The 17437-nt window shown below is 36.3% G+C and overlaps 1 protein-coding gene across 1 annotated transcript; it reads left to right on the top strand.

Moving 5' to 3' along the window:
* Positions 1 to 651: 651 nt before the first annotated feature.
* LOC136217997 (2-oxoglutarate and iron-dependent oxygenase domain-containing protein CP2-like) lies at positions 652 to 16657 on the top strand. The gene is made up of 9 exons (XM_066004715.1): positions 652 to 1188; positions 9484 to 9531; positions 10315 to 10491; positions 11465 to 11615; positions 11697 to 11783; positions 14684 to 14808; positions 15385 to 15503; positions 16050 to 16161; positions 16330 to 16657. Exons 1-9 carry the CDS (start codon positions 862 to 864, stop codon positions 16363 to 16365), a joined length of 1182 nt encoding a protein of 393 aa, XP_065860787.1. The 5' UTR covers positions 652 to 861; the 3' UTR covers positions 16366 to 16657.
* The last annotated feature ends 780 nt before the right edge of the window (positions 16658 to 17437 follow it).

Raw genomic sequence — 17437 nt, 5'->3', positions numbered from 1 at the left:
TCTTTGCATATCATGAATCTACGAATGTAGTTATGTGTTTCATGATGTAAAGTGGTCTTCGCAGTTTGCGTTTCTGCAAAGAAAAATCACATACTGCGAAGCTATCGGGTTACCCAAAACTAACTTCAAATACAAAATTTTCAAATTTCTAACTTCAAAAACACAAAACTAATAAGTTCAAAGGGATTTAAATATATGAAATTAACATAATACTTACTTGAAAAGCTTGAATCTTGTATTGAAGTATAAAAATGAAAGATTCCAATCTAACTTCAAGAAAGGAAGAGAGAAAGATATAAAAAAAAAAGAGGAACAATTTGAATAAATTATTATATATATGAAGTGTATTATAAATAATTCATGATGAAATAGTTTAGATATGTAATGTTTTTTTAAATGTGTCTGGATGTGTAAATGATGCTCTAATTTAACTCAATTTTATAATTTTCCCTTATAACATTTTATTTTTGATATTTTGATATTTAGCCTGGAACACATTTTAAAACTTACCCTGCCACCTAATGGGCTAATTAAACAATTAAATGCACGCTCCATTTTGAAAGGCAAAAAACCAGTTATTATCCATTTAAAAGCAAGCGTTCTCTCCACGCTCCAAAAGAGCGGGTATAAAAATTATACTGCTTCAAAAATTGTAACGCTCTCGCGCAAAAACAACCAAGCCCTAACTGAAACGGGCAAAAAACATCACGTTTGCACCGAGAAACACCATTTTCTCATCCACAGGGACAATTGAAAACCCTAATTCGCTTCAAGATTCCCCTTTTACCCTCTGCCATTGCCACTTTCTACTTCCTATGATTTCGTTCTAGCCTCTATAATCCATTCATTGTCACATTCACTATGTCCGGCGATCGCCGGAATGTCACTCCGGCTTCCAAAGATGGAAAGGGAAATGGAAATGGCGTGGCAGCAGCTGGGGAGTATGGGAAGCAGGCTACTGTTCCGCTTCTTGCTTCAGTGACGCCTAGCCAAAGGCTTAGGTTGAACCCTAATAAAGATCATAAGCCAGAGACTTATGAGGATCTGCAATTGGATTTTACTCCGTCCGTTTTTAGTTCGCTGGAGCGGTATTTGCCGCCGAGTATGCTTGGTGTGAGTAGAGACGATAAGGTGAAGTTCATGAGGGAAATTCTGTTGAAATACTTGCCTCATGGAGAGCGAACCAGGGTACGTTCAACTATGTCTGTTTTTTTTTTTTTTTCCAAAAACAAAACTGCATCACTTAAGTTGAGCAATGAATGGAGATTGAACTGAATTTTATTTGTTTCTTTCCTATTTGTTCTCACTGTCAGCTTTTCTCTTCTCCTGGAATTTCCTTTTTTTTGGTTAACAATCAAAGCTAGGCGTATTGTAAAATTCTGCTTTTAGGATTTCTCAATTGCTGTTTATTTTTCTGATGGAATATGTGATTTTATTAATCGAAGTTTTTACTTGAAAGGAATGTTGTTACAACCTGCGTTCTGTTTGAGCGCGCAGGCACTTCTTGTTGCTTGCATCCGACGTTCAGACCCAATTACAACACACTCACGCACACATTTCCCACTTTCAATTATGGTGGCAAGATTTGCTTAAGTTGGCTGTATAATTGCTTGGATTAAGAGGAAGGTTCAGAAGAATGTGAAATGCATAGTTGTTATAGGACTCTGGAGTAGTTTTTTCAGGTCCCTTGAACAATGTAGCCAATATGTTAGAATTACATATATTTTAGTGGATGGAAACATCAGGAATAAATGGCCTTTTCAAGTATTTGTGTGTAGGAAAAAGTATTCAAGGGACGAAAGTCAAAGTTTTGAAGGCTGACATAGTTGCTAGAGTTCAGTTCTGTGAATAGTTCTTGCTCAACGATGTCTTTGGATAGTGTGTTATTTTGGCAGTAATTGATAGATAAATGAATCTGGATTTCGTGGAAAAGAATTCTAGTGTTCAGTGAACTCAATTTACTTGAGTTGGAAAGTACTTTGCTTGCTGAAATTGAAGGCAAAAAGGTTCAAATTTTAAGGGCATTTTATGCCATAGCTTATTTGCATCTCATCCACTAGAATCTAAAAGTGCAGCAAAAATCTTAATCTAAAGTTAATATGTTAGAATTCCATCTATCTTCTTGAAAGTGATTCAAAATTGGAAGTTATATCTGTATGTAGACTGTTAGATCCTATATGTGTAATAATGTTTATTTCTGAATAGAAAAGTACAATTGTCTTCTAAGCTAGAGAAGATGCACTGTTCTAATTTCTTTAACATCCACGGTGTGTGTGATTAAGCTAGTGACTAGTTTTTGTGATGGAGTTCTGGTTATATGTTAGAGAAGGTGACAAAGAGGAAAAGGGGCCCAACAAGGTGTTAAGGGTATACACAAGAAGAAATGTTAAATAGACGTAAGAAGGTAGGATGTCTGTTAGTTGTCTCTAGTGGGAACAAGGGTATTAAATATTTCTGTGGGTTTCAGTAGTGGACAAGCTAGTATTATGTTATTTTGGGGATTCCACCTTTGATAGGAGGAATGAGGGCTTGTTCCTGCGTGGTATTCTATTTGTAGAGGAGACCATTCTAATGTTTCATTAATATTACTAAGACATAAGCCTATTCTTTCCTTTTTCTTTCTTTGATATTGGTTAAGTTGCTTCCTTTCTTGTGATTGTTAACATTTGGTCCGACGGTGTCCAAAATTGGCGGCTATATGGAACCTAGGATCTAGAGTAGGTTTGAAGCAACAGAAGAATGAATAGTGGGGGTAGAAAAGCAAGTTGCAGGGGTGGAGAAACACCTTACTAGAGTGGAGAAGCAACTTACCAGAGTGGAGAAACATTCCTTGGAAGATTTCAGAGCTCAATTTCTGACTTCAGTTGAGATACTGGACAAACAACTTGACAGTGGTGAGGACTCTGCTTCTTGGGGCGAAGCAAAGATTGTTGACGGAACAGAAGGGAGCACCGACCATGGGAGAGGAGGTTCAATCCCAACGTGTTCTTGAACTTGGCAGAAATGACACTCCGTATATTAAAACCAACTCCTCCAACACGGATCCACTTTTCGTCGGACGAATGGTGAAGTTGCTTATGTTAGATGGTGTAGATCCTCGTGGGTGGCTTACTAGAGTAGAAACTTATTTTAGGATTAACCAAACACTAAAAAGGTTGAGACTCTCATGGAACTGTTTGAACTAAAAGGTTAAGCTAATAGTTAAGGCCCAATCATAGATCTTATATTAATCTCTGACATAAACTTGGTATTGCAGAAATACGTATGGAAGGCCTGACGATTAACTAGTTCACGATTCTCTGAGAATCTAAACTCAGAACTATCATGGAATTTTTTTTCAAGAAGAGTTCTTGCAACGATTTGGTCAATCAGACCTTCCCAACCATTATGAAGAACTGGCCGCATTGCAACAGAGGGGTACTGTGACAGAGTTCTTCATAGAGTTCGAGTTGGTGGCGTCATTACTTCCTTGTTAGTTGGAGTTGGAATATGTGGGCTATTTTGTGAACGGACCGAAGGAAGACATACGTTACAAGGTATAGATGCACCACCCACCAACTAGATTGGAAGCTATGTGTCTTGCTCGGACTGCAGAATCAACGACGATGAAGAACAAGGGAGCCAATGCTAATATGGGTTCTAACTTGGGATTGAAGGACAAAGGCAATAGTAGTCACGTGACCAAGAGCACGTGGAGGGCTTCAATGTTACTAGAAATAATAATTCCATGGGCTAAGATGGATACAAGTGGGTCGTGTCAAATAGCAAGCAGTCAGTTGGGTTTAGAGGGGATAACTCGCTTCTTCCATGTCCTCAATAACAAACTTCTTTTGTTTTGCAAAATCAAGTACTGCAACACCTTACCCAGAAAGAATGGGATGAGAGGGAGAAGAATAATATTTGCTTTCGATGCACACAACCATATACACCTCAACATCGTTGTGCTTAGGGGAGTTTGAGAATTTTATTGCTGGAAGACGATGAAGAAGTTGATGCAGGGGAAATCGTTCTTGCCGAAGTTGTCAACACAGAGGGAGAGTGCAGGTAGAGTAGAGATGTGGGCCTAAAAACCTTCAAATTCACTAGCACGATTGCTGGAATTCCAGTTTCAATTTTTGTAGACATCGGGGCTACTCGTAGTTTTATATCCGGATGTTTTGTCAAGGCATTGAGGCTCAATAGTGAAGAAGGGAGTTATCTACCCGCTAGGGGAATGGGTATCAAGTGAAGGTCGTGAAGCTTTGCCCACGTATCAGAGTCCAAATGGGAGAATGAGATTGCCAAATTAAGTCCTTGGTGTTAGATATCGAGAATTTGGATTTGATATTGGGGATCGATTGGTTGTAAACCCTTGGCGAGGTGCGACATGGCTCGAAGTAAAAGGAATGATATTTTGGAAAGATGGGAAGTTGGTAGAAACCACAACGATGAATACGGGCAGCAAAGAAATGGCTTCGCTTCAGATGTGGATGGTTGATAAGGATAAATCTATGGCCATTAAGCACGGCCAAATGGGGAAGGAAGGTGAGTTGGAGGGCAATCAATAGAAACAATTGGATTATCTTCTAAGTTCAGATCTAGAGGTAGGTTTAAGACATGTTGGAACAGGGCATAATTCAAAACAGCGGAAGTGCTTATTCCAGCCCAATTTTGCTAGTTAGAAAGAAAGACTTATCTTGGAGAATGTGTGTGGACTATCGTGCCTTGAATAAGGTAATGGTTCCAGATAAATACTCGATACCGGCGGTGGAGGAGCTTTTTGAGGAGCTATATGGGTAGCTAATTTTCGAAAATTGACTTGAAATTGTGGTATCATCAAATGCCAATGCGAGAGAATGACGTGGAGCTTACTTATGTCTTGGGAGGTCATGGGTTCGAATCACATCTGGGTGGGGTGGGGATTTTTCTTTGTTCTTTAATGTAAGCGCATTGTGCGCAAATTTTTAAAAAAATAAAATAATAAAGGGCGGCCCGGTGCACTACGCGTCCCTACTGAGCGAGGGTCCGGGGAGGGGTTCCACCACAAGGATGTACTGGGGGCAAGTCTTCCCCTGCCAATTTATTTGGCAAGAGGCCGCTCCTAAGATTCGAACCCATGACCTCTTGGTCACACGACAACAACGTTCACCGTTGCGCCAAGGCTCGCCCTCTTTTTAAAAAAAAAAAGCCAATGCGAGAGAATGACGTGGAGAAGACGGCTTTCCGCACCCATAACGAACATTATGAGTACCTCATCATAGCCTACGGATTAACAAATGCTCCAGCCACATTTCAAGCTTCAATGAATGACATTTCACTCGTTTTTACGATTTCAATCTTGCTATTCTTTGATGATATACTAGTCTTTGGTGATAGTTGGGAATCACATCTGAAACACTTGGAGGAGGTGCTGAATGTGTCTTAACATCAATTCTTTGCTAACAAGAGGAAATGTCAGTTTGGCCTTACGATTGAGTACTCGGGGCATGCCATTAGGGCGGCGGTGTTGTTATGGATCCCGCCAAATTGGAGGTTGTTGTAGCTTGACCGGTCCCAAAGACGCTCAAGGGTGTAAGAGGATTCCTCGGTGTGACGGGCTACTATAGAAAATTCACAGCCAATTATAGGAAGATAGCAAAGCCCTTAATTGTTCTCACAAAGAAAGACGGATTTGAATGGAATGGTAATGCACATGAAGCATTTGAAGCCCTAACGCATGCCCTTACTACTGTCCTGGTCCTTGCTCGACCAAATTTTGAGGAAACCTTTGACATAGAGTCTGATGCTTCAGGGAAGGGAGTGAGCACTGTTCTAATGCTGAATTCAAGATCGATAGCATTTTTCAACAAGGCATTGGTAGCTCGAAGTTTGATGAAATCTGCCTATAATAAGGAGATTATAGGTTTAACATTGGCAATACACCATTGGCGAACATACTTGTTAGGCAGAAAATTCCGAATCTTTACGAATCAAACAAGCCTAAAGCACCTCCTCAACCATCGGATTACGACATGTGATCAACAAAATTGGGTTAACAATTTGACATATTTTACAAAACAGCGTAGCTGCTGATGCACTTTCTAGGCGTAGGAAGAAGGGGAACTGAGTTTTGGGGAACTGGGCTTGATCAATTCTTATCTACAATGGGAAGATGGGCACAAGATCCCCAGTTGAAGAAGATTAGAGATGAGTTGCAACAAAATCTGCAGGCTAAGCCAGGTTCCAATTGCAAGTAGGGGTGCTTCTTTACAGAAATAAGTTGGTAATTTCAACGAGGTCCTCTTTGATCCGTCTTTATTGCATGAATTCCACTCCTTTCCTACAGGGGACACTCAACGACCAAGGTTGTAAAAAATGCTAGGCGCTAGTTAGGCGGATTGGCCTTCAAGGATTAGTCGGATTTGTATTTTTTTTATTTGTTAATAAATAAATTATTATATAAATGCAATTAAATTATGTATTATACTATCTAAAATAATATAGAATGATTTAATATAGAAAAACATGTGTATTTGTTAAATATATCTTTACAAATGTGCAAACAATAATATTTCAACAACAATATGATTGAAACAACTCAAACAACTAAAAAAAATTCAATAAGTAATACAACTCACCAAAAACTATGAAATAATGTCCTTAAAGTCTTAAACCATATCAAGTAGAAAACACAATTAAACAAAAATATTTGGAAATAAAAACCTAATTCATCAAAAACCACTTGATAATGTTTAAAGTGAATTATAATAAAGTAAAAATAATAAACAATAATAAAAAGATGCTTGTTGTTAGATCAACGTGTTGGCAGGCGGTCTAGGCATCATCTGGGAGGCGGCGCCATGCGTCCAAAAACTCTGAGGGACTAATCATGAAAAATCGAAATGAATTCTTGATTTTGAGCGCCTAGACAAGGCCTGATGATCATTTTTTTTTAACACTAGGCAACTGGTAGCGAACATTTATTAGCTGAGTATGAGCAAAAGGGTGCAAAGTTATGTCAAAAATTGTGAAATCTGTCAAAGGTTCAAAGCCTCCACCTTAGCTCCAGCAGGTTGAATATTCCAGAGGTTGTGTGGACGGATGTCCATGGACTAAATAACAGGGCTGCCAAAGTCGAAGGGGGCTTGAGGCTATCTTGGTTGTGGTGGACAGATCAAGCAAATACGCGCACTTCATTCCCTTGAAGCACCCATATTCAGTAAGGACCATTGTGGACATTCTCACCAAGGAAATCGTCCGCTTCCATGGTATTCCGCAGGAGATTGTAAGCGATAGGGACCCTATTTTTATGAGCAGTTTCTGGTCTAAGCTTTTTAAGCTACAGTGGACAAAATTACAGTTATCATCGGCATATCATCCAGAAATGGATGGACAGACTGAAGTGACAAACCGATGCTTGGAGGCTTATCTAAGGTGTTTCTCAGTGGAGCAACCCCGCACTTGGAGTCATTGCTTCCATGGCCAAATACTGGTTCAACACATCTTTTCGAGTTTCTTTAGGAACTACGCCATTTTGAGGTGGTCTACGGGGAAAGTTGAATGGGTGGCCAGGGAGCTTACTGATTGCACTCATGCCCTAGCTCAACTACGGTTTAATCTATGCAAAGCTCAGCAATCATTGAAGGAAAGAGCTGATCAGAAGAGGGGAGACGTGTGCAAGAGAGCTTACTGATTGCACTCATGCCCTAGCTCAACTACGGTTTAATCTAGATAAAGCTCAGCAATCATTGAAGGAAAGAGCTGATCAGAAGAGGCGAGATGTGTGCAAGAGAGCTTACTGATTGCACTCATGCCCTAGCTCAACTATGGTTTAATCTACGCAAAGCTCAGCAATCAATGAAGGAAAGGCTGATCAGAAGAAGCGAGATGTGTGCTTTGAAAAGGGGGACTGGGTCTACTTGAAATTGCGACCACACTGGCAGCAGTTGGTGGCTAAAAGAATCAACTAGAAATTGGCAGCTTGTTTTCATGATCCATTCCAAGTTGTTCAACGTATTGGAGAGGTGGTTTACGAATTGCAGCTACCGAAGCAGTCCAATATACATCCGGTATTCCATGTATCCATGTTGAAAAGCGCGAACCAGTCACGCCCAGTTGAACCATTCCTTCCCGAAGGATTTGAGGTTTCGCTTGGTGATTCTGACTGTCCGGAACAGGTGTTGGCTACGTGGAAAATGAATAAAAGAGGTGAACAAGTGAACCAATGGCATGACAAGATTGTGGACGAAGCAACTTGGGAGGACGAATCCATATCAAATCTCAATTTCCCAATCAGTCTTGATGGAAAGACTGATTCTCAAGAGGGTGGCAATGTTAGAGAAGGTGACAAAGAGGAAAGGGGCCAACAAGGTATTAAGGGTATACACAAGAAGAAATGTTAAACGGACGTAAGAAGGGTAGGATGTCTGTTAGTAGGGTAACTGTTAGTTGTCTGTAGTGGGGAAAATAATTCTGTGGGTTTCAGTAGTGGACAGGCTAGTATTATGTTATTTTGGGGGATTCCACCTTTATAGGAGGATCGGGGGCTTGTCCCTGTGTGCTATTCCATTTGTAAAGGAGACCATTCTAGTGTTTCATTAATATTACTAAGGCATCAGTCCATTGTTTCCTTTTTCTTCTTTGATATCAGTTAAGTTTTTCAGTAGTGGACAGGCTAGTATTATGTTATTTTGGGGGATTCCACCTTCGATAGGAGGAATGGGGGCTTGTCCCTGTGTGGTATTCCATTTGTAGAGGAGACCATTCTACTGTTTCATTAATATTACTAAGGCATCAGTCCATTGTTTCCTTTTTCTTTCTTTCTAGTGATTCTTAACATTATAATTAGCTGTTTTTGGTTATTTGCACCATTATTATATTTCTTGAAACCCATTATTTTTTTTTGTTCGTGTGCATGTGTGAGTTTCAGGCACTAGTTATTTTGCTTTTTGTGCTATATAATTTGTTAATATTTTGTACTTGTGAATAATTTATTTCTGTTAAAATAATCATTAATTTTATAAGTTTCAATTGACATAGAAATTACAGATCATTTTAGGTTTATGTCACAACAAATATGAAAATCTTGTCTTATTTGGTCCATTTATTATATGTAATGTGGTGGTGCATGTACATGAATTTATTATTTGAATTTAAAATGATTATTTAAGAGAGAATAAATAAATTTTATTTTTGTAATAAAGTCATATTCATCTTATTAAAAGAATCCCATTGGAATATTATTTAAGTTTCTTTTAGAATCAAGATATTGGTGAATTTGATCTTTGATGCCAATGTAGTAGTAAGCTTGTAATGTTATAGATCTTAAATTTTTTTATTGATGGATAATAATTGGAACTTTATTATGGTAAACATTTTGAATGATAAAATATATTTCGTCTGTTCAGATGTTCGCTTTTTTTTCTTGACACACACAACATGCAAGAACTGGCTGTTTATGTGTTTAAAGTGTACTGAGTAATCTCAAAGTTTTAAGTATGTTTCTTCCTTGATGCCCTTTCTTAGGTTCAGAGACATAGGGATTACAGGCAGAAGATTATATCAAATTATCAGGTACAAGGCATGAGATATTTGGCTTTATTTGGAGACAGGGACATTCACTTTGCTTTTTCCTGCACTGAAATAGTATATAAAATGTTGTGATTTCCTTTTTCCATCTCTTTTAAGAACAAGGATCAATATCTCTGTTTGCTAGGGCAGACTTATGATCATAAACTTTCTTCTTTACTTTTTTGGCATTTAAAAGTTGGCCACTCTGCTCATGCCTCTTTTCCCAGGAAAGCAAAGGATAGAATTTTATTAAATGAAACTTATGCTTGCAATTTTAGCTGTTATCTTGCAATTGAAATGTTATGGCTATTGTTAATTTGCAACCTTTTTGATTCATTTTAATTGTAAATACACCATTTCGGTAACTGGGTTGGACAACACATTCATGCTAATAGAATTTTTCAGGAACTTTTAAACGATAAGGGGAATTGAATACCTTAGATAGCTTTCAGTTCAATTTGTTGAATTGTTCTGGTTATTAGTAAAAAAAAATACAATTTATAATCAATAACTTTATATACTGAAACTATATAGGTATTATTAAAGTTACCATTTTTTGTTGATCAAATTGAACTGGAATTTGAAGTTTTTTTAGACTAAATAACTTGATTCACTATTTAAAAAAAAAAAACTTGATTCACTGGTTAGGCATGCTTTTGCTTTATGGAGTCAATACTTTGTCTCTCAAAAGGGTGTAACTTGGAAGTTCCTTTCTTGTTCATATATGCTTACACCAGACGATAACCCGCCTTATGGATGTACATATAAGTTGTGATGTTTGTGCAGCCCTTGAATAGGGAGTTATATTCAATGCACCCGGCAACATTCTTTGTCCCTTCTTTTACAAAGGCACTCAGTGATAACACAGAAGAAAGCTTTAGAAGTATAATGTCTGAACCTTCTCCTGGTGTATTTACATTCGAGATGCTTCAGCCACACTTCTGTAACTTATTATTATCAGAGGTAATTATCTACTTTCTTCCTTTTGTGCTATTGCATTTAGATACTTTCTTGCTTTGAGAGGTCCATAGAATATCCTATCTCCTGCACTCCTTCAGTCTTATTGCATCAATTTTTACTTTAGACTTTTGCATATGTAACAATTTTGACCATGTCACTGAAATTGGCAAAACAAGGTTTTTACGCTTAGTTACCTATATTCACTCAACTGATTGCTTAAATTTCAGGTAAGGTCATTGAACTTCAATTTGTTTTTGTTTTGTTTTTTTTAATCCACTGATTTTTTTTTTTTTTTCTGTATGAGAATTCGTACCAGAGGGCGAGCCTTGGCGCAACGGTAAAACGTTGTTGTCGTGTGACCGAGAGGTCACGGGTTCGAGTCTTAGGAGCGGCCTCTTGCCAAAAAATTGGCAGGGAAAGGCTTTTGCACCCAGTACACCCTTGTGGTGGGACCCCTCCCCGGACCCTCGCTTAGCGGGGACGCGTAGTGCATTGGGCTGCCCTTTTTTTATGAGAATTCGTACCAGCATTTTGCATGTATTTAGGTTTCTATTTGGATTGATAAGCAGACCACATAAGAAATCTTTTATAACCTGCACTCTTAATTTGCAGAACTTTGTTATTAGTTTTCACTTGGTGAAGCCTCTGTTGATTCTGGACAGTAACAAAATAATAACTTTTAATTGCCTTGAATGTTTTCGCATCCCCTTACTTAAAAGTAGCATTTTCTATTCCCCGCCGGTTTTTGCTTAACCATCCCACCCCCTTTTTTTTTTCCATCTTCATTGACCTCTATCATCTCCATTGGTGCTCCCCATTGAAATGCAGACAAAAAAAAAAAAAAAAAAAAGAAAGGTCAAGGGTAAAATTGATGAAGTCAATAGATCTAAAATTGAAAAGTGCAGAGTTTAGGCTTACTCTATAAATAGATTGACCGATGATTGTCTATGGTTTATGTTTTCTCGTGTTTATCTAGGTTGAAAATTTTGAGAAGTGGGTTGAGGATGCAAAATTTCGCATCATGCGGCCAAATACAATGAATAAGTATGGTGCTGTCCTTGATGACTTTGGCCTTGAGACCATGCTCGACAAGCTTATGGATGGTTACATTCGTCCTATTTCTAAAGGTTAGTAGTTGTACATTTTAAATTTCTGGATGGGTGCACAAAGAGCATATTATAACTCATCTTTCTTTTCCTTCAATGCAGTTTTCTTCCCTGAAGTTGGTGGGTCAACTTTGGACTCTCATCATGGTTTTGTTGTTGAATATGGTAAAGATAGGGATGTTGACTTGGGTAAGTTATTTTTTTTTTTTTGTTTTGCTAAAAATTGTGTACCTTCTCATTCTGGTGTTATTATAGCTTGCAGTTGTGTATCATGGATTCATGGGTTATAGTTTATGGGTTTATAGCTTATAGTTCTGTGGAGAAATCTGTGACGTAGGAACCACATGAATTGCTCTATCATGGGTTTTAGTCTGTTAACTTGACTATGGAATGTCTTCATGAGCATTAATTGGAAAATATGACAGCAGAGTTGACATGCCACTACTCTAAGGCACTAAAAGAGCAATTAAAAGATCCTAAATGTATAGTTAAGATTGATAATGACCAATCTGTACAAGACTGCATTGCAGGTGAAATGTTATTGCAGGCGTTCTTTTGCTTAATATGGTTGCATGAGGGTTTGCATTAAATTAAATTGGTGGTGGAATGGTATTACAGAGAATGTTTAGCATGATACTATCTAGATAATAATTAGTTTTCTTACACAACTGGGAGTCTGGGATATAAGATTAGATATTAGAATAGGATTATAAGAGCATATAAAACATAATTGATTTTTGTTATCAGTGTACATGTGCCTAACAAAGTTAAATTATGATTTCTCAACTGGTAGCTCATGCTGGATGAATCGGTGAAAAAGTAATTTGGTAATATTTTACATCTATCAATACCAAATAAAGGTCATTTGTGAAAATTTTAACATTACAAACCAGTAGAAAAGAAAAGAAAAAATCTATGGATTAAAATAATTTTGAAGCATTGCTTTTACATTTTACATTTTAAATTAAGTAGTGTGCTCAATTGGTTAACTTAACATTTTTTATCAATTTTATTGAAGATATGCTAAAATTTTACAAACCAACAACTTACTAGTAAGAAATATTAAATCGTGTTCAACTGTTTATGGTAATCTTTGATTTCATTTACTTACATAAAATGAAAATCATGTGATGAATGTTTGATTATTGTTAGAAATAAATATTGTATATTGATAACTTATTTTATAAAAACGTAAAATTTGCATTAAAACATCAGTACTTAAAGTTTGAAATTTTAATATAATCCTATAATTTCAAAATCTTAATTCTTTTCTGATACCTGAGTTAGTATTTTCTTTTTTTTTTTTTTTTTTTTTTTTTTTTTTTATGAAGAATAATACCAGGATGATTTGCTAATTCTGAGATAGGGACTCAATTATCTGTGAGCTTAACTATTCACATTTTCTTTTATATTTGAAGGAAATTTTTAACTTTGTACCCACTTTGACATGCCCCAATTGGCTTTAATTAAAGCCATTTTGTTTTAGTAGCTAGGATGTTATAAATAAAAATTCTAAAAGGCCAATGTTTAGACATGAAATTAAACATTAAGATGCAGGAGAAAAAGTTTTTTTAGTAGCTAGGATGTTATAAATAAAAATTCTAAAAGGCTAATGTTTAGACATGAAATTAAACATTAAGATGCAGGAGAAAAAGTTTTTTCATATTTAGAAGAAGAAAGAGGAATTTCTACTAAATAGACTTTAATAGAAACTTATTCGCAAACATGCACACAGGGTAACAGCACAGTGATAAAAGATTAGGCCCTTTCTAACTGAGATAAGCTTTTCTTGAAGTAATCAAGCAATAAAAAGAAAGAACAAGAATAGACTTGAATCTGAGATATCACTACCCAGATCCCCGAGGAATTGCTAGAATTCCTTCTCTACTAAGCATTAATAGAGCCTAGCATGAAGCCAATACCAAATTGTCATACCCCTGAACAAAGACAATCCGCTGTAGGTACTACCTACACCTTACGCTATCAGCTCAGTAACAGTAAAGACGAAGTTGCATAAAAACTGTCTAGCTGTCTTATTTCTCCTTTTGTAATCTCAGTTCTTACGCCTGTATAGATCCTCAAGGTTCTCGGACCATTATCTGAGCTACCTAAGGCCTGGCCCACATTTTGTGATTCTGTTCAGAATTCCTGAAACATGAGAATTTCAGCTACTGTAACAGTTTGGTGATTTTATGATAATGAGTTTGCAGTTTCACATTTAATTCTTTTTAAAGGGAAGATTCGTTTTTAACATTGAGCCCACTTTGACATGCCTCAATTGCCATTAATTAAAGCCATTTGTTTTAGGGCGCGTTTGACATTGCTTTCCCAGACCCTAAAAGCAGCTTTCCAAGCTTTTCCGGCTAAAAAGAGCATTTGGTAAATGCAAAAATGCTTTTTTAAGAGCTGGGAAGCTGCTTTCTGGAAAAGCTACAAGTTTTAGCTTTTGAGGAAAGTAGTGTCACAACTTATCAAGAAAGCTGATATTAATTTTTCTTGGATAAAAATAGCCATGACTTTCAATATAACCTAATATTATATATTTTTTATTTCTTGACCTTTAGAACTTCTATTCTGTTGGCCACAGCAATGCCAAGATGGCCCTTAGTGATATCATTAATAAAAAATTTAAAAGCCCAAGGTTAGGCATGAAAGTAATCGTTAATATGCAGGATAGAGTCTTTGTTATTTAGGAAAAGAAAGAGGAATTTCCATTGAATAGAATTCCCAAAACATGAGGATTTCAGCTACTGTAGCACAGAAACTGCAAAATTTTGATCGTTTTAGGTAATGAGTTGCAATAAAAAGTGTGGATAAGATAGATTAGTATCAACATCTGCTGATATATCCAGTATCCTCCTCTCTGATGCAAGAAAGTATTCTTCAAGGTACATTGTAATGGCTGACATGTATGCCCATTCAGCTGGTTTACGGCCTGTCAGCGAGTTTTATCTTAATGATTGTAAGTGACAGGTTTCTTGGCTTCTAGCAGTGATTGCAACTCAAAACATAACTAAAGCCTTTCATGATAGTTTGAGATTATTCTCTACCGAACCATGGAGTCTAAGTAAATGATTTTACATTTGTAGGCTTTCATGTGGACGACTCTGAGGTAACTTTGAATGTTTGCTTGGGTAAGCAATTTTCTGGCGGAGAATTGTTCTTCCGTGGCATACGATGTGATAAACATGTAAATACTGGAAGTCAGCCTGAGGTATGTTAGTCATGAAGATGGAGCAACTGTCAAGCAGACATAGCTTAGAGTGTATTACATTTATCTTTCCCAAAGAAAGAATCTGTTATGGTTTATGAGTACACAATAAAAACTTATAATTCAATTGTAAATATTAGCGAGGTAAACATCTAGTTTACTGGAGTGAAGGCATGTGTTGTGTTGTATCTAATTTGTATTATTGCAATTGCTGTATATTCTTGGAATGAGTACTCAAAAAGTTCCTTACAAATGGCTTTACTGTAAGTTTGTGTATATGATGGTCTCATGACATACTTTGCTACAAAAAAACATAACCTTTCATTGTTATCACTTATCAAGAAGATGCTCAAAGGAATTTTTGTTTCAAAACATGTTCTTGTTTTTTTTCTTTCAGGAATTAATAAAATTGTTAATCTCTGGTTATATGACGACATAGCATTGGGATATTTCTGTCTTTTCCCTGTCGTTAGAATCAATATATTAACGTAGTGTTTTGGCTTATTAATAGCTTTTCCTTTTCGCCCATGAGTTTCTCATTGTTATTCACTTCTTTATGAGGTATTTCTGTGAAAACAGGAAATCTATGATTACTCTCATGAAGCTGGTAAAGCTGTGCTTCATCGTGGACGTCACAGGCATGGTGCTAGGGCCACAACAGCTGGTCATAGGATCAATCTTCTTCTGTGGTGCAGAAGGTACTCAACTCTTCATGTTTGCAAGGCTATATGGTTTGATAAACTATTTGTAAATTTTGTATTACAAGGATTCAATTTCAAATCATATTTTTAGAGCCACCATTGTGAATCTCTGAACACCATTATTCTCTTGAAACATCCAGCCATTTGATTGTTGCATGATAATTCCATGTCAAACATGCAGTGTTTTGATCATTGCTTGTTGATGCTATCTGTCAAGACTCAAGATCTTGTTTTCTTTAAATGTATACATTTAAGCTATTTTACTAAATCTTCTATTGGTAAAAATCTTTTCGATATGTTCCAGTTAACAGTGGCTGACAATTCTATTGGTACCACGTGTGTGGAGGACTGTACTTGGTTTATTATTCTCATATTTAATATACATATCTGAACTACAACTTAGCTCCACTGGCAAATATCTTGTGGCCATCTTAGTTGTTTTTTCTTTTCAAAATTTCAATAAGCTTTTCATTGTGAGTTTTTCTTAAATTTTCAATTTAAAAATCTCTTGGCTTTACACATGAATTCATGCTCTCTTTGCAGCTCAGTATTTAGAGAGATGAAAAAATATCAAAAAGATTTCTCTACTTGGTGTGGAGAATGCATGCGTGAGAAGAAAGAAAGGCAGCAGGCATCTATTGCTGTCACGAAATCAGTAATTTTTAACTTTTTTTTTCTCCCCTTTCTTGTATATTTGCTCAGGATAGTTTAGGATGTTTGTATCTTTTTCTTTCTGAAGTATACTACTCCTATCTAGTAGTTGCTTTGCAGTGGTCATATAATCTGCTTGCTTAAATTGATTACTGATCTGATGTTTGTGTAGGAATTGCTTAGGAGAGACAGTGAAACCACAGCATGAGGTGTTAACAGTAAGAAAGATGTTGTCTGGTGCTTGTAACATTATGTAGACACTGCGATGACATAGCAGTACAGCACCGGCAATTTAACCGATCCAAGTTGGCTTTATGACTTCTTCTGAAATCATGTATGTAAAAAATTGTTTCACAATTTCATTTGTTGTAGAAAGATTGACCGCTCTAGTTAGCATTATACTTGCTTGGGGGGGGATTTCGGGCATTTGCATTGTCAATAATTTCTGTAACTTGTAATTTTTGTTGTGATCTTAATTAATGAAGTTATTTTTTACTTGATTTTAAACTGAACATGTGGCTTCATCCTTGGTACATTTTTTTAATCGTGTTTACCCCTCATAACTCACTATCTTTTACGGTTTCTTGTAGATATAAGGGCTCGTTTGGTTCGCGGAATAGAGAGGGAATAGAATAGCCTATTCCTAAAGAATAGCTATTCCCACCTTTGGTTGATTTTTTTTATGAAATAGCTATTCCATGGAATCCCTATTCATTGATTTCATGGAATAGCTATTCTTCAATTTAGGTTAGGAATAGCCTATTCCTAATATTATATTTTTGTAATTTACAAAATTATCCTCCATTAAATCCTCAATCTTCTCTCTAATCACTTTCCCAAATCTTATAAATTTTGGTCAATCCATAATTTATATCATATAAAACGTGAAAAATGGAAAAATGACGAAAACGTTAAAAAATGTAAAAATATGAAACACGAAAAATGTGAAAATGTTACAAACACGAGAATATGCAAAAAAATAAAAAATGCGAAAAACATGAAAACGTGAACAAATGCGAAAAACACGAAGACGCAAAAAAAAAGCAAACACACGAAAACACAAAATAGGAATAGAGCGAAAAAGTGACAAAACACGAAATATTAAAAAACGTGAAAAATAAAAACACGAAAATGCGAAAAAATACGAAAAATGCTAAAACACAAAAACGTGACAATATGTGAAAAACATGAAAATGCGAAAAACGCAAACAAAACACGAAAACGTTAAAAACACAAAAATATGAAAAAATACGAAAAACATGGAAAAACGTGAATAACAC

This window comes from Euphorbia lathyris, chromosome 2 (assembly GCF_963576675.1).
Source record: "Euphorbia lathyris chromosome 2, ddEupLath1.1, whole genome shotgun sequence".
NCBI lineage: Eukaryota > Viridiplantae > Streptophyta > Magnoliopsida > Malpighiales > Euphorbiaceae > Euphorbia > Euphorbia lathyris.
This window is presented reverse-complemented; position numbering and strand designations above follow the sequence as displayed.